General features: G+C 28.8%; 1 protein-coding gene and 1 pseudogene across 2 annotated transcripts; both read left to right on the top strand.

The window, feature by feature from the left end:
• Positions 1-9,579: 9,579 nt before the first annotated feature.
• Positions 9,580-20,921, top strand: LOC111303989 (26S proteasome non-ATPase regulatory subunit 11 homolog pseudogene; annotated as a pseudogene).
• LOC111304046 (monogalactosyldiacylglycerol synthase, chloroplastic-like) lies at positions 20,467-23,740 on the top strand. Of its 2 annotated transcripts, none has more exons than XM_022900565.2 (5): positions 20,467-20,696; positions 20,799-21,010; positions 21,218-21,390; positions 22,615-22,717; positions 22,837-23,740. In XM_022900565.2, exons 2-5 carry the CDS (start codon positions 20,927-20,929, stop codon positions 22,960-22,962), a joined length of 486 nt encoding a protein of 161 aa, XP_022756300.2. In that variant the 5' UTR covers positions 20,467-20,696; positions 20,799-20,926; the 3' UTR covers positions 22,963-23,740. The 2 variants fall into 2 exon arrangements, with proteins under 2 accessions (XP_022756300.2, XP_022756299.1); XM_022900564.2 differs by having other exon boundaries at positions 20,470-20,696; positions 23,025-23,740.
• Positions 23,741-23,820: the final 80 nt, after the last annotated feature.

The raw sequence follows: 23,820 nt of genomic DNA on the forward strand, positions 1-23,820 counted from the left end.
TTTATTAAAATTGCTCTCTTTCTAATGGTTGTTATAGAAGAGTTGGACTTTGATAAGGGACTTGCTTTTCCATCAGTCATCCTATAAAATCTCTCATCATCCTCTGTAAAATATCTTATAGTAGATTTTGCTAGCCTTTTGGACTACAATTTTGTATTTTTAATGCAACAGAAGCAACAACATTAACTAGATTTGAAGCTAGAGTTGAAACTGGAATGAAAACTGGATTTGTTAAAACTAAATTTGAAACTGGATTTAAGGTTTGTGTAGATACAATTGTAGTTTCAGTTACAGATGCAAAATCATTTATATTAGTAGAAGTAAATGCATATGCGCAACTAGATTTGGATGTAAAAGTATAAGTTGATGTAGAATGACTATAAGCAATAGCTGAAGTAGTAGCATGGTTGCTTGGACTGTATACAGCTTCAATATAATCTACAGTATTTAATGCACCTTGGTCCATGTTTGGTCTTTAGATCTGAGCATATGATAATCTTGTTGTCATAGACAGAATAATAAAGTTAAGTTGATGGGTTAAGGCATTTTAACAAGAGATGATCCACAATAGTTCAATGTTTATAATAATAAATAAAAATAAAATAGAATGAAATTACCTAATTGCCTACCATAAGACAACCTCTTTTATTATGGCTTAGTTGATGACATAGTTTACATGTTATTATTATACCTTTTTTGGACATATTTATTGAATTGTTGGATTTTTTTTTAGGCTTATCATGATCATTTCTTCTATTGGTTTTAGGCTTGCATGGCATCTTTTTGAACTTTGGGAGCAAAACATTATGTTTTGCTCTTGGTTTGGCCTAATCTTTTCTCCTAAGTATATGTTGTAAAGCATTACTATAAGACTGTAGATACACCTCTTTATGATACCAACTAGACATAAAATTTTCGATATTTCCACTTAGATCTCTAATTGCACATATGGCATGTGCACATGGGATACTAAAAAATTGGTACATTTTGCAACTACATGTTTTCTCATCAAGTTGGACAATGAACCTATCTACACCCACATCTATTTCATATCCTCCATCTCCATTAAATGTAACTACATATTGTGATACTATAGCTACATTTCTTTCTATCATTTTTACAATGTTAGGACTAGTCATACCTCTCCATTTAGAGTATTCTTTCCTTTTTCCTCAAATTCTTACCATAAAAAACATTCTTATGTTTTCCAATAAAGAAATCACTAATTTTTTTTCTTGCATCTAGCATTGTCCTATTGAATGCTTCACATAAGTTGTTATCAACCAACTCACATCTAGAGTCTGTTTTGAATAAAGCTCTACACCATTGTTGAAGTAGGGCTTTTATTATGTCTACAACTGTAGTCTCATTTTTTTTCTTACAATTTCCTTATATTTTCTTCAAATTGTCTGACTATTGAAGACTTAGCAATTATCTAGAAAGCCCTTTTTATCTCCTCACCTCTATGTCTCTTTTTAGCCCAATTAACATATACATGCCCAACACAAAATCTATGTTTAGCATCTGGAAGCAATTCTGCAATTGCATTATAAAGGTCATACATTATTTAATTAGTTAAAGTATTCAGTATATAATTTAATTTGATTTCAATAATTAAGTATATCAAAAAATAATTAATAATTAGTTAAAATATTTAGTACATAATTTAATTTAAATAAGCATATAATATTTATCTTTTGTTGATATGTCTTGATAATCCATCCTATACCATTTCTCAAAGACACCAGCTCTGATTCAACAAATCAAGAAATCATTTCCATGAAGCTGTGCATTCCACTTCCACCAATGCTCAAGCCACTGAAAATATTTGATTGTTTCCATCTCTATCAACAGCACATAGCAACTCACACCTTTATTAAACTTTTAAGCCAACAACCATCTAGTCCTAAAAAATGCCTGCAACCACCCTTTAAACCTTTTTTAAGTGCCTTGAAACATATATAATACCTTTTAAGTATAGGTGGAGAACATCGCAATGGCTTATAAACTTGCATCTTCATTGTGCTACCTTCATTAGTTTCTCTGATCACATCAGCATAATCCCATAAAAGTCTAAACTCATCCTTATAATTGGTAATAACTTTATTGGCCACATATTTTTTAACCTTTCTTATCATGCTAATATTCACCCCTGTATCAAACACTTTTCTAACTAACTCATGCACTTTTGTATTATTAATAAAAGAATCCTTCATAAATCTATTTGTGTACAATTCAGCCAAAACAGCTTGACTTATTTTTGGGTTTTTGAAAAAACTTGTTGCATTCATGATTGTTATTATAAGTTTTCATCTAAAATGATTGCAACTTTTTATCATACTTACCTCTAACAAAATTCTTATGATTCTTTACCTAAATGATACCCATATTTATCCTAATAGATAATAAGGACACAGTATATTTAAATTGTTTTGAATTCTTGAACAACATACCTAACTCAATGTAAGGAGTTTTTGCATTGGGATCATATATTGGAAACTTACTTCTCATTCTAGTAGCATCATTAACCATTTCATCCTCATCACTTTGATATCCCTCATCATAGTACTCACTTTGATATCCCTCATCAATATCTTCATTGACTTGTGAGGTTGAATCTGGTTCCATCCTAAAGTCATCCCTTTCATTGCTATTTCTAGCAGCTGCATCTTCAATTTCTACCCTAGCCTCGTCTTCATTTTTTACCTTTGTAACCTTTTTTACCCCAATCACATCTTTATTTCCTACTCCTACTGCCTCAACATCATCTTTAATTCTTATCTTTGTTGTCTTAGCTGCATCTTCATTCTCTACTCTTACTTTTTCATCCATCTCTTCAATTCCTATCCTTTCATTTCCTACAATCTCACCTTCACGGCATCATTTACATGTTGGTTTTATACCTTTTTATTCATTGCTACCTCAACTACATCTTTCACTTCAGGTCCTGTTAATAGCTCAGGAGCTAAAATAGCTTTATCTATACCATGTATTATATATACATCAACTACACCTAGATCTACCATATACCTAATCATATCAAGAATGCTTCTATCATCATTTACTACCATTAGGCCATCAACTAGTGTTTTTCCAGGTTTTAAATATAATATCTCATTAATATTCATATACCCAACCTTATTACAAATCTCTATCAACTCAAAGTAAGATATCTTATTAAGATCAAATATCAATTTCTTTACTATCTCATTTATATACATTAGATTATGACCATGACCAATAAAAGCCATAGCATAGTAAAATCGTAAAATACAATAATCAAAACTCATATTGCAAAATGAAGAAAATTAAATTCTGTCATAATAAACCCTAAATTGTAGCAACAATAGTTAATAAGTGCTATAAGAATAATTTTTAACAAAAATTCATGTTATAAGTATTATAAGAAACCCTAAATCCCTAAAAATGAAAATTACAGTTAGTTTAAGTGTGCATGTCCCTTACATTGTCATCTTATTTTTGTTATAAGCTTTTACTTTGTTATAAAATTTATGTTTTAAGCTTTTACTTTGTTATAACTAAGAGTCTTTATTTGAAATGCAATTTTCTTTTACAATATGTCTTTCATATGCATATCCTGGTTCAAAGGTTTAGTATGTTTTTCCTATGTTATTTTGTTTTTAGAATTAGAATTCACATGATTGACTTGATGTTGTTATTTGATAATTTTTTAGTAAGATAATTTATAAAATGGACTTGAGGTTATGATCATACTTATTCTTAAGCTTGGTTATCTTTCTGGTGATTTTGTGGTTGGTTTTGTGGTTATTTTTATCATAAATTTATTCTTGAACTGTTGACAATTATATTGGATTTGGCTAAAATTTTAAAAGAGGTCTTGAAAGTTAGGTTTTTCGTATATATTTTTAGAATCTTTTTGTCAGATAGTAAGGTAGAGATTTAATTCTAACCTTTTAACACAACAGCTTAATTATTAAACAAAATTTAGGTTGTAAGTGTTTTCAATCCTAAATTTAACCCTATTTATAATCCTATATACTATAAATTGTTGGTTTTTTTTTTTATTTTTTATGATATAACATTTATTTTTTATGCTAATTAATTGGCTTCACTTATGTTATAAATTAAGGCAACGATGATGGGTGATCACTTATACTAGCACTCGTAGAGATTTAAGTGATGAGTAAGAATCAAAAGGTTATATAAACAATTAAACAATTACAATCAATTACATATCAGAGTATGCTTAAATAATAGAAAACCCTAACTATAAATTGGAGCAACTAAGAACAATAGTAGAAACCCTAACTATAATTTTGACCAATTAAGAACAAAAACAGAAGCAACAATAGAAAACCTTAAATATAAATTTGAGCCATTAAGAACAACAACAAAAAATCTTAGCTATAAATTTGAGCAATTAAAAAGAACAACAAAAAACAATAAATCAAAATATGCCTAAGAATGAAGAATTGTAGAAAACCCTAAACCAGAATATGCCTAACTTTGACCAATAATAAAAATCTCAACCATAAAATGGCTAACTATGAAGAACAACAGAACCTGAAATATGTGTACATATTATTCACTTTACACAAATTTAGCAAAAAAATAACAACCTTTCAAATTTCCTGAGCCCAAAGATTGAACCTTAAACAGAATCAATTCTTAAAACGTAATAGATTGAACTGAATGTTGGTTAGCCTAAAATAGAGTTTAGAAAATGCTTACCTCGTAGAAATTAACAAATAAAATTGAATCAGTGATTGAACTAAACTTGTCTGGGTGATTAGGGTTAATGACGATATGCTCTGGGTTTGAGAATTTTTGACTTTTTTTTATTTGGTTTAGCTGTAGTTTTTTTTTTCCTAAAAACCATTTCATTTTTTTTCAAAATACTAATAAAAAAAATCCAAATCAGCATGAATCTGTCTAGTCAGTTGATTTTTATTCTTTTTACGCATAATAATGGTGCGTAACATGCATATCTCATTTTTTGTTGAAATAAATCATACATTCTTATAAGTTGCTAATGTTTAATCCTTATTTATACGAATTAAAACGTTTAGTCCTAAATTGTGCAACCACCCAAATGTTTGATTCTGATTTGAGTATTTAGCCAAAAATAAAATTTTCTTTCCTCAAGATTATTTAAGATAAACTCGTTATTTACTTGAAAAAACTCTATCATTAGATTTATTATACATCTAATAAAAAATCAAATTCCTTTTATGTTTTTACAAAATATTGTCATACAAAAATCCTATCAAAATATCATGCAATGATATCATAATCAAAACATACAAATATCATATAATAAAAATATGCCAAAATATTATAATAAAAATCATACAAAAAATGAAAAAATATGCAAAAATATTATGCAAATAAATCATGTAAATAAAATTCATGAAAAATATAATAAATCATGCAAATAAATTAGATTCACACAAAATATCACGTTAATATATATTAATTATCCATGCAAAAATATCATAATAAAAATCATGTAAATAAATATTATAAAAACATATGCAAATAAATATCATAATAAAAATCATGCAAAAATATTATTAATAAATCAATAATTAAACCAAATAAAAATATGTGTAAGGAAAAAAGTAAAAAATAAAACTGATCAAACAAATCGAGTTAAGCAGGTCAACTTTAGGGTCATATGCGGGTCCTCAACGAATCATGAATCAGCTCTAGTTTTGCTTCTCTTTTATCCCTAAAATGGCATCATTTTTAGCATCAAATAAAACCCCTATTTTAAGTTATTTCTTTCATTTTCTACTTTTTTTCTTCTTTCTCTAAACTTACTTTCTTCTCATTTCTCTCTATTAGATGAATAATAGATAGCCAAGCTAACTTAAAAATCAGTCTTCTACTACTTTGCGCTGTCATAGCCAATACTTGAGACCATTGAAAAAAAACCTCCAAACTCTTCTTGTTGTCCTCTTCTCTTTTTTCCAAAAATTTCTTTTGAAATTTTCTTTAAAAACCCAAAACTCAAAAGTACCAATAACCCAGAAACTGGTGAGATCCCATTGCTATCATTGTCGTATTCCTCCCTTTTTTTTTCTGTAAATTAAACCCAAACTCCAAACACCTAAATCCAACCAAAACTATAAAGAAAAACCTAAGTTAATTTTTTGATCTTGGCGTGTTTTAGTTTTTGAGATTGTTTTGATCTTGTAATTATTGTGTCTGTGCTTGTTGCTTTAATTGTGGGTATGGATGAAAATTTTCTATTTCCTTTTTGATTTTTTCTTGGATTAGGATTTTTTTTTTGCTGAATTAGTTATCTATTGAATTTTAGCCTAAGGTCGTTTGTTAAGGAATTGGGTTTTTGACTTTGGAGAAGAGTAAAGGTAGAGATGGACTAAGGATTGGGTGGTGAGGTTTTGATTTTGGAATCTTTGTGCTAATTGCTTACTGCTACTGTCAATTAGGTCTATTTCTAGGCTTATTGGTTCTGATTCTTTATTAATATCTGCTTATTATTGGGATTACTTGGCTTTGTTCTTGGTTGTGTAACAACTGAAAAATTAAACTAAAATGCCAAAAATTGTCTTTGCGTCAGATTACTCTTTGTTGAAAACCGTTTGCTTTCTTTGATTTTCTTGTGTTTACTTGTTGATTGAGGCCTTTCGATGTTGTATGATTTGGTTTTTTATGCTCTCAATTCCCACTAAAGCTTTCTTCATTTGGTTTTTTTATTCGCTCAATGATTGCTTCTTGTCTTTGTTATTATAGATTTAGAGTCCTTATATAGGGATTAAACCCCTTTCAATTTAGAAAAATTCTTATTTCACCAAATCAAAGTTTTAATTCTTTAAAATTTTTTTTTCCCTTCTGAATGGAATGGAGCCCAAGTTTTTTCAAAATTAAACTATGTGAATTTTTTTTGAATCTTTGTCAATTGATTTTCATAGATTAAATCTACCCAAATTTTCCTTTTCCGTTTTTTCCCTTTTTTTTAAAAGAAAATTGAATATAATAAATAATAAAAACTAAAATATAATAATAATAATAATATATAATTTTAGACTTTTAATCTTTGAGTCCATAACTCAAGTTCACAATTAAGGCCCAGTATCGATATATAAAAAAAATTAAAGCCCATTTTAATGACAAAATTTTTTTTGAATAAAATAGAGTGTTTATAATGACATAACTTTAATATTAAGTGCATCAAATAAAAAATTTATAATTTTAAAATATTTATTAAATATATAAAAATAATAAATATTAAAAAAGAAAAAAACACATGATATACCTCTGATATCTGGTTGGCTTCATACAAAAAAATTTAAAATGTTTAAAAATTTAAAAAGAAATAAGAAAAGCATAAATAAAAAGGATTGGAATAAAGTGAATCCTATTTTAAAAAAATTTAAATCTAAAAAATATTTATTAAATGTAAAAAGTTTGATAACAAATATAAAAGAAAATAGAAAATTTTTTAAAAAAATGTCAACAGGTGGTAAAAAATATAAAAAAATAGAAAAATTAAAAAAAAAGTGGCAAACAGTATAATCTGCACAACCGCAAGATTTATTTAGGATTGATTTGACTTTATGAAATGGTTTAGAGGCGATGCTTGCCCATTATCAAATAGCCTCTGTTTGAGTTCAAGATTCTAAAAATATTAAAAAACTTTGGATTTTTTTCTTATTTTTATTTTTGTATTCAAATGTAATTTTTTAGCTAATATTTTAAAGTTTAAAAATATATTTTTAAAAATTCATTTTTCAGAATAAAAAATTTCTTGACAAAAAATAAAAGAAAACCCACATCAAATCTTATTTGTTAGCTAGAATTATTTATGCTATGTTTCATAATTGGCATAGCATTTTAATTGATGGGAACATTAACAGAATAATAAAATAATTATGACTTTATAAATTTGAAGATCATTAAGTGACTTTTGACAATCTGTAAACCAATTTGATATTTTACTAAAAGTTTAGGATTATTCTTTCTATTTACTGTTACCTAAATATCTACAGTATTTATCATTTATACAAGTTTGAATCCAAAAAGTTTTATACTATGTAATAATATCATCAATATTATAAATAGTATTTCACATGAAACTATGAAACATTATATGCATTAACATTTTTTATGATATAAAATTTTCTTTTAAAAATTATTTTTTAATTATAATAACGAATTTCTACTTTTGTTTTACTAAAAATTGCATTGTTATTTTAAAATTTAAAATTAGTTTCTTTTGTGATTTATAGATTTGTGGTACTATCATTCAAGAAAATGTTTGATTTTTCATACGGCATAAAAATTCATCGATTTCTTTTTTTATTTTACTAATTATGCTTTTGTCTATTACTTTACTTTTGATATAATTTTTTATATGAAAATAAGTTTTTATAATGTAAATATTTTATTATAATATAAACAGTAATAAGATTGATCCCATTTTTATTCAATATCTTATATTAAAATAGTGATAAGATTTAGTGTTGAAAATTTCAATATTATGACCCAATATTTTTTAGAAACAAAAATAGAACATTTTAGATAATGATTTTAACAATTAAATTATGAGTAAAACTCTTAAAGGTTAGATTTGATCAAACAACAAATCTAGAGTTTACAAGGAACTAAATCTCATGTCATTATATATTTTACGGGAATTTTTAATTTTAATTTTATTCATCACATAAGGCTAGAAAAGGTTTGGAAGCCCTAATTTTTTTAGAATATATAAGATAAATGCTTATGGGTTTTTTTTTTTTTTTTAATTTGACAACACGTGTAAGTACTAAAGTTGACACCTTGGACTTCCAAGCATATCTAGTTCGAAACCACATATGGACTTGAGACTAAGTTAGAAACTTATGACTTGTCCAGGTAAGAAATGACAAAAGTACCTTTAAATTGGATGAATTATCGCTGAACATAGACAATTGGGATCAAACAGCATTGATCAACACAAGCAAGTGTTGATCAAGCAAGCTATGGGTTCGATTGGCACAAATTTGTGTCGATTGACCTGGTTCTAATTTGATCAACACCCCTTGATGATAATTAAGCGATCAAATTTTTTAAATGATTCAAAAAATTTTTTGGGTTTTCAAACTCTTTAACAAATTGATTGATTATGGTTATTATCGATTAAATTTATGTCTCATTCTAGAATTATATAATCCAGTGTCAATCAATTTTGGGGTTTAAACTTGATCTCTTCCTCCATTTTGTCAAATGGGCTTTTGGCCCATAGGTGGAGTGTTGATTGACACTCATGTTCAGACAGTTCTTATTAATCCATTTATTTTTTTATTTATAATTATCTTCATTTTGATAATTCTTCGATTTATTTTCTAAGCCATCTATCAGCTTTAATCTTGACTGTCTATTTCATTTCACTTCGGCCATAAATAGGTTGCTCCAATTCATTTGCAAAAACACACCAGAATATTTTGAAAACCCCCAAATTTATTCTTTATTCACTTCTCTCTCTCCTTTCTTAAAAAAATCTCTAAAGAATTCTTAACGTAAACCCTTCAAAGTTCCAATCCTAGTCTAAAGCAATCCGACCTAAAGGTGTCAACTACCAAAAAGGATACCATGGCATTCAAGGTCCAAAAGAATCCTAGTCTAGGAGAAATCAATGACCAAAAAGGATATTACGGTATTCGAGTTCCCACCAGAGCTCTATTCAAAGAGTCTAGTCTAGATGAAACTCTTCCAAAAAAGTCTTGATCCTATTGAAACTCTGTCCGAGAAATCCAAATTAGTCTAAAACTCTTCCAAAAGATTCTTGATCTAACTGAAACTCTAACCAACGGTTGAGTGTGATATGAAGAATACTAATCCTGGCAAAACTCCGCTCAATCATATTCGTCAATCATGAAGGTATAATTTACTTTAAACATAGCTTAAGGCATAAGACCACCCAAGAAATGTATCTCATGTAGACAATAGGTATGCATATTATCTATGCTTAAATTAATCTTACATTATGCTATTAGAACTTATAAACTATATTACGATATTATTATACCTAAATGATGTATCTAAGTTAAAGGGCATTTGGATAATTTTGTATGCTAGTTATGGTTATAATATTACTATATATCATGTCAAGTATGTCATCTAGATTTTGTACATTCGATCATAAATATACCTCACTAAATTTTATTAATTTTAGTAATCTTGTATGCCACATGACAATATGGCATAAACATCAAGTCATATCAAATATTTAGGTACATTTTATCATAAATATATCATTTGAGTATTTTATTTTTCAAGAATTATGTATGTTATATAGAATCTTGTGTAATTACATTTACCATGCATTGCATTATAACATGTCATTAAGCATAGAGATCTTTATGTTCACCATTATGGAAATCACTAAAGGAACTTATGTGTAGGGTTGTATATTTTAGATTTAACCTTTCAAGTTATTTATTTTATGTAATTTATTTACTTTCTTGCTTTATTTTCATGTTATTCATTCATACTATGGTTTATTTAATTCATACTTATGCTTTATTTAAATTACATTTTTATTAACTACGATGCATGTTCTAACCCGTATGTTTGCATCATGCATCTCAAGAGTTTGAATGTAATTCAACCACATTAAGAAGATTACTCTTGGATATTCAACCTTAGTCGAAACTCCTATTCAAGATTCAAGAATCAAGATAAAGATGACATGGCAAGATAAATGAGCAATAAGGACCAATCAAGAAATCCTATTTGGTAACATAAGCTCCATCTCACTCTTTAAAGACTCCTACATTTGGCCAACCACTATCAAGATCAAGATCACATTGTAATCTTTTAGAATTCAAGATAAAGTAGGACTTTGTAAACTTTGTCCCTTTTGGCCAAACTAAGTCCTATAAATAGGCAAGGCATTCTCACTTGTAAAGCACTCAATTCTCTCACCCTATTCTTTTTTTCTTTTCTTTTCTTTTTTGATTTTCTTTATGTTTTCTTTGTAATTCTTTTAGTTTGGCTAGGTGACAAACTAGCCATAATCTTGTTTTCTCAAGCATTCTTTAATACAAGTTCTTTTCTGTTTTTATTCAAATATTTTTCTTTCTCTACTTTGCACACATAACTTTCCTTTATTGTATAAACTTTCGATGTTCTTTTATGCATTCTTTATATTCGGATAACTTTAAATTCTTTGCAAGCTTTCTAATTTCTTTTGTTTTCTTGTATAATTGGCCTGCCTTTGAAGCTACTAAGTGACAGTTGGTTAGCTTGGCTTTTAGTTATCTCATTTTTAGTCTTTACATTTTCATTGCTTTTATATTTTCAATCAATCATTCTTTTAATTTGTTTAAATATAAAGTTAGCAAGAATTACCTTTTGTATTTGGTATCGCACCCAATACATAATTCTCATGGGAAGGATACTCACTTCATTACTTTATCACTAGATAGTGATCTGTGCACTTGCAAGCTATGTTAAAAAGCAACAATTAAGTTTTTTGGTGCCACTGTTGGGGATTATATCGGTGCTAGAAGTCCAATATCAATACTGAATTTTTTTTTTTGTAATTTAGACTTTTATTTTCTTATTCTAATGTGTTCTTTCTTTTTTTTCCTTTATGTTTGATTTTTATTACAATAAGGTTAAAATGTTTTAAGATTATGGCGAGCCATCTTTTGAACATTCCCACATTCAATTGTCATTCCAAAATTCAAGACCTAGGTATGATACTAAAAGGTATGACATAAACCCCTTGCAGCCATAACTTTACAACTAGCCTTTTTAGTTGAAAAGGTAGATACCCTTGAAAGAAAATGTAATCTTAATCATGTCCACTTAGTTTAGAGCCTTTTTAAAAATTTTAATGCTTGTGGGGGAAATCATTGTAGTTATAGGTGTTAATATACCCAACAATAAAACTTTTACCCAAACACCTACACTTAATATTAGAAGGATTATCCTAGTTATGCATAGGGGAGTAGTTAAAAGTCGTCATCCATATATACTCTTACCTATCCTATGAGTTCTACAACAATACTCTCTTCCACCATATGACCTACCTTATTAATACCATCCATCACCACAACACTTTCCATCATTTACTTTGTATTACTCACCATCTCTTCTTTAAGAAACACAACATTCCCTTAAAGAAACTTTTACAGAATTCATCCAAAATCAAACTAAACTCCTTAAAACCTAAGTTGACAAATCAAGAAGCCTTAATAAACCAATAGATCGAAGTTAGTTTAGTAAAGTGAAGTAAAAATTAAAGGATGATTGGAAGAAAAGAATAGTGGTGTATGCTGTTGATGCTGATGATAAAGACCTAATGGATGAGCTCATAATGGTGAACTTGTTTACTTTTGTGAAAGCACCTAAAAAATATATTAAGGAAGAAAGCAACTTTAAAGAAATGGATAGAATATGAGATTGAGGAAGGTTCTAAAGAAGATCCCAAAAAAAAGTAAGATAACTTAGAGATGACTATGGTAAACAAAAAGGTTGTAGAAATGGATAATCATTCTGATGAAATGAAAGTAGAATTGACTCTAGGATCTAACATTCATAAAGAGTCTATAGTAGTGGATGTGCTAAAATTTGTTAAGGCAGTAGGAAAAAAAATATATTTTAAGGATGATGAATCAATTTTGTGATCTAAACCTCAAGAAAGGCATAGTGTTAGTCCCACTAAAGTTAAACCTGAGCCTTACAATCCACCCTCACCAATTTCCTAACCCTACGAAGATCAAGTGTATTATTTGGAATTGAATAATATGGAAAAGTCTATTGTTAAGGGTTGTTCATTTGAAAACTTGCTTAAACCATTAGAAACACTCTCATTAAGCCCAATAAAAAGGAGGAGGACACTTTAACCATTACACTTACATAGATTAAATTGACCATGGAGGAATTTTTAATCTTAGAGACCAATCTTATAGTTTCCCTAGTTATACCCTTTTCACTAGTACTGAAGCTAGTGCCAACCTACCTTAGTCTAGCTAGTGCTATAATGAAGGCATTGCTAGGGGTAAGACACATAACCATTTTCACCATAACCATTGAGTACAACCATTAATGTTTTATTTTTAAAGATATGGTAAGTAGAAATAACATCAAGTGGGAGGATGCTGGTGTAAAGTATGAAGTGATCACATAACCCTTTCAAGAAGAGAATGGTCAAGCTTGACTAAAACTAGCGTTGCTTGGAAGGTAACCCAAGTTTTAATTTTCTTAGTTATTTGTTTTAATTTTTTGTTATTAGGACAAGTATGCTTTGATTTTTTTTTGTTTTTTTTTCTTAGGAATAAGGATGAAAAAAGGATGCCTAAAGCAAGTTTACAAGTTTTAGCCTCAACAAAACAAAGATAGGGGATTATTCTTTTTCCCTAACTTTTTAAAATGTTGTATATGAATTATTGTGTGATTCAAATGTAGGGGAGAGAAGCTTTTTTGTGTAAAATATATTTAAAAAATTTTCAAAGATTACCCTAAAATCATTTTTTTTTCAAACCAAGTCAACATGCCTATAATCAAGATAATGTGTTCTTAGTTAATTTTTCATAAGTTTTTCATTAATGATTTAAGTATGATGTTAAGACAAATGTGAATGTAGTGTAGCATGAAATGAAGTTTTAAGTAGGTTTTTTTTTATTGTGATTTTTGTGGCACGTGTATTTATTCCGAATCTTTGATATCCTTCAGTTTTTGTAAAAATATCATGTTATACAGTTGTATAAATATTTGAAGCATGAATATAACTTTAGAATTTGTCTACTCAACCATCGAGGCAAAATCTTAGACTATACTTGATTTAAGAAGTGATTTAAGTCACCATCTTTAGAATGTTTAAGCCTTTTCAAGCCCACTTATTAATAAAGCATCCATAGTACCTTATTTTGAGCCTTTATATTTCTTTTTTTAGTGATATAGCCATATTAATAAGCCAAACCTTTTTTTTTTTATGATTTATCCCTCTTGTTTTATCCAACCCATATTACTTATGCATGTTAGGGACAATAAAGAGAACTAGTTATATTTGGGAGGTAAATAAGCACAAGAAAGATAAAAAAAAAAAAAAAAGAAGAAGAAAAAGCCAAACATGGTTATAAAAAAGAAAAAAATGCAAGAGCCAAAAGTGGCTAAGAAAAAAAAAAGTAAAAATAGCTAAAAATGGTTATGAAAAAAAAATCCAAATAAAGACACCTCAAGCCTTGTAAAGTCTTGAAAGTTCACAAGTCCAAGTTTTTAAAAGCAAATAAAGGGTTTAGAACCTAAAATATCATTTTCCTACCTTGACCCAAGCCTTACATTATAAGCATACAAATACTTATTGATCTTGAGTCAAGTATGTAAATCTACATTGTGAAGAGGGAATGAAGAAAGTAAACATATAAAGTATCCTCTAAGTTGATAAATGTGGCATATGATATATACTTTTTTGCTTAGATTGCATGTACAGATTAGAGATAGATTGACTTCACATGTATAAACATAACATGAAATTGAAGGCTTACTTTTGAATAAATTTATTGTTTAATTATGTTCATAACTATCTTGACATTATATCATATTGCATAATTGATAATTTGTCAAACTTTGACTTTGAGTGTACTTATTTTGATTGTTTAGCATGGTTAATTTAATGATTTTGCTTGAAGACAAACAAAAAGCTAAGTGTTGAGGTGTGATTACTATTAAATTTATAGCATTTTATAAGTCCATTTAACTTGAAATTTTGGAAATTTTTTGTGAAATTGGTATTTTTAATATGTGAAATCATGATTTTTAGGGTTTAGGTTAAAGTGGATGTGAATGCCATGCAATCCACGCAAGACCAATATTTGGCCAACCACAAGTCCAAGTAACAATTAGCCATGAATGAAGGGAGGGTTATAGTCGAATCCAACTAGTTCCTACATCTATTCAGCTATTGAGTAGTTATACATGCACAAGAACTCTTTAACCAATTTAAAAGAGTTTAAATGCAAGATGGAGAGTTTTCAAGAGATAAAAGGCTAGAGCTTTTATATAAGAACTTTTGAAGATTTTATCTCAAGAGTCTAAACTTAATTCAACCACATCAAAAGGATTGCTCTAAGATATTCTACTTTAGCCGAAACCCCCATTCGAGATTCAAGATTCAAGATAAAGATGACATGACAAGATAACTGAGCGATAAAGACCAATGAAGAAATCCTATTTAGCCATACAAGCTCTATCTCACTCTATAAAATCTCATACATTTAGTCGACCTCTATCGAGATCAAGATCACATTATAATCTTTTAGAATTCAAGATATAGTAGAACTTTGTAATCTTTAACCCCCTTGGCCGAACCTAGTCCAATAAATAGGCTAGGCATTCTCGCTTATAAAGAACTCAATTCTCTCATCCCATTCTTCTTTTCTTTTTATTTCTTATTCGATTTTTTTAAAATTTTTATTTCTAATTTTCTTAGCTTGGCTAGGGTGATAGACTAGCCATAATCTTGTTTTCTCAAGCATTCTTTATTACAAGTTCTTTTCTTCTTTTATTCGAAGATCTCTTTTTCTCTATTTTGCATGCACAACTTTCCTTTATTATACAAGCTTTCGATGTTTTTCGATGCTTTCTTTATATTTGACCAATTTTAAATTCTTTGCAAGCTTTCTATTTTCTTTTGTTTTTTTATATAATCGGCCTACCTTTGGAACTACCAAGTAACAATTGGTTAGCTTGGCATTCGATTACTACATTTTCAGTCTTTACATTTTCATTATTTTTATATTTTCAATCAACCATTCTTTTGATTTGTTTAAATATAAAGTTAGCAAGAATTACCTTTGGTAATTGGTTTCATGCCCAATAAATAATTCACATGGGAATGATATTTTACTTCATCACTTTATTACTTGATAGCGATCTGTGCACTCACAGGCTATATAAAAAACAACAATCAACAATAGCTCATTTGTTCTTAATATCTTAATATAGTTAAGGATGCATAATTTTAGTAATTAATTCTCTTCTATAATTTCAATCTTTGTGGGAACGATCTATTCACTATTATATTATTTGTTAAGACTCTGTGCACTTGTGGATTGCACTTATTAATTGGCTTGTGAATTTATTACGATATATTTCTTTTGTGTTATTGCACCTTGTTGCTTTAAGCCCAAGAAAAAGAGTTAGCAATTACTAACCTTCCTAACCTACTTAGGCAAAAAAAATAGAGCTAAAGATCTAGAAATTATTAATTGTGTTGCTAAAATACCGAAGACATTTGTTTTACAAATTGCCTTATGGAAAGAAATAGAAAAAGTGCAATGGGCCTGTGAAGAGAAATGTACATTTCTCAATTAAAAAATTAAGGCAAGGTTTGCTACTCTTATGATGGGAAAACAAGGAGTATCCCAAAGCTTTAACCCTTGAATAGGCTTGGTCAAAGAGGTAAGAGATTAGATGACAAGCACCTCGTTGTTGAAATATCCTTTTTAGAGAGTAAGTTATATTTTTTATCGAATAACCTTCGAAAGGCAAAAGCTACCTTACAGCTGCAAGGATAGTTGTTAACACTATATATATGCCACCTACTCAATAGAGAATAATAGATTTGTAGAGTGGCATCTTTTAGCAAGTCAATATTCGATTATAAAACTACTAAAGCTATTTTTTTGAAGAGTTTAAGTGATTCAACACCTTTAAGGATCCTAGGATTATTTTTAGTCTAAAGTACATGTTCTTATACAAGATCATGGTGAATTAAGCTGATGATGTGGCTATAATAAATTCATCTAAAGCTGGTTTGCATTACATAGGGCTAGACTTGGATGCTATGAAGTTATTGCTAATGCTTATGCAAAGCAATCCTTGAAGTTATTTGAATTGAGGCTACTTTGAATGATTTCAAAGCAAAACTAGAGGTAGATACAATTGTCCATAGTACTTCTTTTCTCTCTATGACACACTTCTAGCACAAAACTTGTGCTAGTTAATTGAACTTTCTGTAAGGTTGAAATTGCTTAAATCATTAACCAAATTGATTTGCTAATTGTTCATAAAGAGAAAAAGCTTTCTTAAATGATTTTGGGTGAGAAGTTTGCTGAATGCCTAATCATATTTGAAGAGACCAAGATTAATGCCATATACACTAAAATTTTAGAAACCATTTCCAACATTAAGGTTGTGGATAGCCTTTGCCTTCATTACATGAGGGTTTTTTGTTACTTTCGTTGGTATTGTAATTTTAAGTTTGGTCTATAAGTTTATTATGATTCTATTATGTCAATTGCAAAATTGTTTCCATTGATGATCTTACTAATTACATTTAATTTTTATACACACTTGATAATTCCTTTCTTGTTTCAATATCTAAAACAATCATTAAACTTAAAGGTTTACTCTTTTTTTAAAATTGTCTTTTTAGGTTCAACTTTCAAGTGAAGAGGTTGTGGTTTCCCATCAATTGTTAAGTTTTGTAGGCTTCTTTTGTCGTATATGTTTACCAAAGATATGTTTTTAAAGGCTTATTAAAGTAAAAACATAGGTTTACAATCATTTACTATGCATGTGTTTTGAAAAATAATGTTTTGAAAGTATAGGAAAACATTAGAATAAAGTAATATTGTGCGAGCAACTGATTGCCCTATCAATTGCTAAGTGAGAGAGCTAACTACCTTAGTAACTGCCATTGAATGGTTGACATTCTAATAGAAAAATATGCATGGGTAGCCATTACCTTTGAGGAGGAATCAACTACCTTACTTAAAAAAGTGAGAAATCGACTTCCAATAGGAAGGCTTCTAAATGCTTGCATTATGTTTGAGCAAAGTAGTCAACAACCTTAAGGAACAATTGACTACTTTTGCTTATTTTACCTTAAAAAAATCAATTGTCTAAGGAATTCCATAAAACTTTATGTTATGTTTGAAAAAGCAATGGATTGCCCTTGAGAGCAATCAACTGCGCTTATCCTAATTACAATAGGCAATCAATTGCTTAGAAAAGCAGTCAACTACTCAACAGAATCAAAGTTTTTATTTTTGAAAAAATTCTTAAGGTAGTTGATTGCCTTTGTAAAGCAACGAATGCTTATCTTAGAAAGCAAAAAAAAAAAAAAAAAAACAAGTCTATTGGATCTTATTTTTGGAAAAATGCTTAAGGCAGTCGACTACCTTGTAAAGCAGTTGACTACTTGTCTTCAAAAATTAAAAAAAAAAAGTCCATTGGACATGTTCTTTCATTTTATAAGTTGTATTACTTCATTCAAAAGATATCCATTCGTGGAAGGACATTAGAGGTGTCTTTTAGGGCTTACATATACTTAGGCTGCATTTGATAGCCATGAAAATTATTTCCCAAAATCAATTTCTATGTTTTTTCATGTTTGGAAAGGCAAAACAAATTTGGTCAACAAAAATTAATTTTGGGTCAACCAAAAAATTAAAGCTTACCACACGTAGAATGTTTTCTTTTCTTTTTTTAATGGAAGACAATTTTCGTGTGTTATCACCATCAATTTCTCTCCACAAACCCATAACCTCTCACAGATCCTAACCCTTTTCCTATCATCTACCACCATTAAAACTCATAAATCACTACAAGATATTTTTCATATACTGATGCTTGATTATACTAACGATCAAATTGTGTTAGTAAAAGAGATTTATACTGGTGGTTTTTTAATACCATTAGAATATACCATACCTATACCAGCACTTTATACAACCATCGGTATAGATGAACTTTTCTGATGGTATATAACTATCCGTCAGTATAAGTATGCTATATACTGACACTTACCTATATTGACGATCAAATTATATAAGTAAAAAGTATCTATACTGATGAATTTTTGTTACTATCAGTATAGACAGTGTCTATACCAACACTTTGTACAATCATCGTTATAGGTAAACTTTTTCTGACGGTATATAAATGTTTGTCAGTATAAGTATATTATATACTGACACTTACCTATATTGACGGTCAAATTATATAAGTAAAAAGTATCTATACTGATGAATTTTTGTTACTATCAGTATAGACAGTGTCTATACCAACACTTTGTACAATTATCGTTATAGGTAAACTTTTTCTAATGGTATATAAATGTTTGTCAGTATAAGTATATTATATACTGACAGTTATAACACTTTGGTTTTAGGAGAATCCACATATTTTCCTTTGGAATTTTACTATTGGGTATTTAATTCTAATATTTGGTTTAGGATAATAGATTTTGAGGAAAATTGACATATTCTCAATAGTACCCAAAGTTTCAAAATAAAAAACTCACATTTCTCTGTAGTATGCTAGGATTCAGGGAGGAAATAGCTTTATTTTCAAATTTGACCTGACTAAAAAATTATAAAATAATCGTTATCATTTTGAAAAGCATGTCTAAAAATGAATGCAAGTCAGTTGTAAGTTTTTACTGGTAAAAAATTTGGTTTATATATGACAGTTGGCATAAAAAACGCCTCTAATAATCTCTTACAAAAAATTGAATAAGGGTTTTTCAATGTATTTCTAGCCAAAAAAGACCTTGAATAATCTTCAAAAATTTTTATGAGGAGATTATTAAAGGTATTTTTTTGTCAAAAACACCTTAAATAACCTTAATTAAATTTTTTGTAAAGAATTATTTAAGGCATTTTTTGCCAACCTATCATTTTTTTGGATTATTCAAGACGTTTTTGGTTAGAAATGTCTTGAATAATCCTTACAAAAAATTTAATACGGTTACTTAAGACGTTTATGATAAAAAAACACCTTCAATAATCCATTTTAAATTTTATGAGTTAATTATTCAAGGCATTTTTGGCCTCTTTGCCAAAAACGCCTTGAATAATCTCTAATTTTTAAGCGTTAGGGTTTAAGATTTAAGAGATTATTCAATGTATTTTTTTAGCAAAAAATACTATGAATAATCCCAAAAAAATAGGAGGAGATTATTCAAAGCGTTTTTTGGATAAAAATACCTTAAATAATCTCAAAAAAAAAATTTGAAGGGAATTATTCAAAACATTTTTAGTCAAAATACCTTGAATAATTTGTTAGTAAAAAATTTGAAAGAGATTATTCAATGTATTTTTGACCAAAATCATCTTAAAAAATTCTTTACAAAAAATTTAATAGGATTAATTAAGGCATTTATGACAAAAAATACATTTAATAATCTACTTTAATTTTTATGAGATGATTATTTTTACTTAAAAATACATTGAATAATCTTAATTTTTAGAATTTATGGTTTAAGGGATAATTTAAGGTATTTTTTTATAAAAAAACATCATAAATAATTAAAAAAAATAAAATGAGATTATTGAATACATTTTTTGAATAAAAACGTTTTAAATAATCTTAAAAGAAATAAAAAAATATTATTAAAAACATTTTTTATTAGAAACATTTTAAATAATCTCAATAAAAACTTAAATTCTAATTTGGAAGGGTATTTCTTGTAATTAAAGAACACCAATTTCAAATTGTATTATGTACCCTTTTGCGATTGAAGTACGGGCCAAGGTTTTACCAGGAGCTCAAGCAAAGGCCCTTCCACTGCCTTTGAATCTTTAATTCAAAAACAGGACCTTCCGTTTAATTGTTTCGTCCTCACTCTCTCTCTCTCTCTAAAAACCTTATTCACAACTACCCGACGATGTCGTTTTTTAATCGATGTACACCAGAATGGGTGGACAAAAGGGTGACCAGGCCAGGAGCAAGGCACGCCCTTCAAGCAGCAGGTTTTCTTTGTACTTTATTCTCAATTTAATTCATTAGTTATTAACAAATTAAATCTTTTTAATTAATCTGTATGCTAAAATTTTGACCTTTATGACTGGCAGCCTTGCGGCTTCTTTATTGCCATCGAGGATAGCAATGGAGTGAGAGAAGATGGTGGTGGTGTATTGGAGGTTGAAGGTTTGCCTTTGATGGAGTCAAAATCGAGGCCCCCAAAAAAGTTCTAATTTTAATGAGTGATACTGTTGGGGGTTATAGAGTCTCGGCTGAAGCTATTAAGGCTACTTTTAATGAGGAATTTGGGGACGATTATCAGGTCAGGTTCCTTTTGTTTGGTGGCAAAGAAAATGTGTGCATTGGGCAAAGGTGGAAATTAAAAAAGTTTAATTCTTTTATCAATACTTTGCAGTGTTAGATTTGTTATGATTAACTGGGACTAAATTCAATGAGTCATATTTCAGTATTATTTATCTTATGTTTTTGGTTTACCTTTCTTCTGTATGTTAAGAGTGGCTTATTGCAGGTGTTTGTTACGAATTTATGGTCCGATCATACACCCTGGCCATTTAATCAATTACCCAAGAGCTATAACTTCTTGGTCAAACTTGGATCCTTGTGGAAAATGACTTATTATATATCTGCTCCTAGGGTGGTTCATCAATCTAATTTTGCTGCAACTTCAACGTTTATAGCTAGGTGAGAATTTGTGGCCTTCTTGGTACAGATGCTTTTATATTGTTTTCCTATGTAATTAATTATGCTGTGCTTTGTAACTAATCACCGTTCATCAAGTTTCTGTTGAAGACTGTCTCAACCTTGTTGAACTAACGTGAATGAAACAGAATAAAGTATATCAGCCTTACAACAAATTAGTATTACATGATTTGTTTTGCCATTTTTGTAACACGTATTTGTTTTATGGCATATACTTATCTGATTCTGTTATTTTGTATTCTTATTATAGAGAAGTTGCCAAAGGGTTGATGAAATACCAGCCAAACATCATTATTAGTGACCTCTATGACCTAGTATGAAAATACATATGGTGCAATCTTTAGATAAAGCCTAGGATTCAGTAAGCCCTTTTCTTAGAGTTGTATGGTTTTGATAAGCCTGTTTTTACATATTCTTAAACAGTTTAGTTAAATTCTTTCCCCATGGAAATATTTGTGATAAACCCGTAATAAAAAACAACATTGCATCTTGTTTATCATACAAATACAATCAATATGATGAGGTGGTAAATGGCTGGGCCAAGTCATTCTACACTAATTACAACTGTTGTTTAGATGAAACCTGATTGCCTAATTATTGTATTTTTTTTCTTAACCTACTATTCTGCATTGCCCTGCATTAGGTTTCCTTCTCAAATAATCAAAATTACAAAGAAGCTATTCTAAATACACAAACATTTCTACTAAAAAGGTAGCAGTGGGATTCTGAAACATGTAGCACATATTATGTCTACTAATGGTGTTATATCTGAATGCAATTTTGGTAGTGCAATTTAACATATATGATTACAAGCTGAGGAGTTTCTGCTAAATTTTAATGTATGAGGGGAGAGGTTTTAGTCAACCTTAAGCTTTCTATATCAGTTACATCAAAATTTTGCTGTGGAAAAACATTTTTACTGGTTAAATTTCCATTCTGTTGTCTGTCAACTTGAGGCTTTTTTAAGAGTCTCTTGTATGTCAAATTGGATTGTAGTCATAATCTTCTGCTGTTTATGAGCAAGGCATGAATGCATTGAATTGGCTTATACTTGTTTAACTCTATCTAATGTGGGATCTATAAAATGAATATCAAGTATCTGACCTAGTCATATGTTATCGATGGAGAGGCTAGATGTGCCCAACTATGTAAAATATAGAATATCTCTATGGCTCTACCTCATGTCTTCTCTGTTATGTGTATCAGGAGAACTGTAAGGACAGAAACATTTGAGATTTTCTTGAAGCTCAAGTTTAGTGATGGTTGTAGTTGTCTTAGCACCCAAATCAAAACCCCTTTTAATTTTCAGGTGAGGAGATATAGAATTTATTTACTCATTATTCATTTCATATTTTAGTAGTTGTTAGTTCTTGCTCATTTATGTCAATTTCAATTCTGCAACTTGTAACAAAGGCTTCATTGCTCTAGTTCAACCTACTTCTCAAGGCTGAATACTTGAGGATGATGGAAGTTCCCCTGATTTTGAGCAAAATGTTGACTCCATATTTATTGTTAAAACCTGGGTTGCCTGGCAAAGCGGTTGTTTATTTTTAGAATTACACTAATTCTTTTTGCTTTTAACTTAATTATCTAATTGTGTATTTTATGTTCCGCAGATGATTCTCTGTAAAAATCTATGATGGGACCACTTACTTTGGGGAATTGTTTATTTACTTTGAGCACCATGTTTGTAGACATTCACTCATAGTCATTAATTTTTTTTTTTTTTGGATTTGGTACAATGATGTTAGTTTTTGACTTATTTAAATATGTGGATTATAAAACAATTTGATTGTTGTTTTAATTCAAATGTTATTAAATATTTTTAATTTTTTGTGTATTTTTACTTTATATGAAATCATATCATATTATGATTATAAATAAATTAATATTAATAATTAAAAATATAATTAAAAAAAAAAGGTTTTACAAACACCTTAAAATTTATACTAACGCGTTTTACTGTTGGAATATTTCAGGCTATACTGATAGTCATCACGGATAGAGCGTCAATAAAAGTAAAATCACATAAGGCTATACTGATGGGTACTAATCGTTGGTAAAAGATATACTGACGGAGATATCATCGATATAGGTTGAAAAAATTAAAACATACGATTCTATATTGATGGGATATAATCATCGGTAAAAGCTATAATGTTAAAGACACAATAGTTGCTATACCAACGGTTATAAATATAGTGACGGATTAAAATTGTCGGTATATTTTTGTTACATATTCCAATAGCTTAAAACCCATAAGTATAGGTTTATACCGATAAGAGATATATTACAGTTATAAATTTATCGAAATAAATATTTTGACTATCGATATATGATTTGTTGTGTTATATCGACGGATTTTTAAATTTTACTAACGGTTTTTTTAGCATTAATATGAAACACTTTTCT

The sequence above is a fragment of the Durio zibethinus genome, chromosome 13 (assembly GCF_047325235.1).
Source record: "Durio zibethinus cultivar Kanyao isolate XHJ-2024 chromosome 13, ASM4732523v1, whole genome shotgun sequence".
Lineage (NCBI taxonomy): Eukaryota > Viridiplantae > Streptophyta > Magnoliopsida > Malvales > Malvaceae > Durio > Durio zibethinus.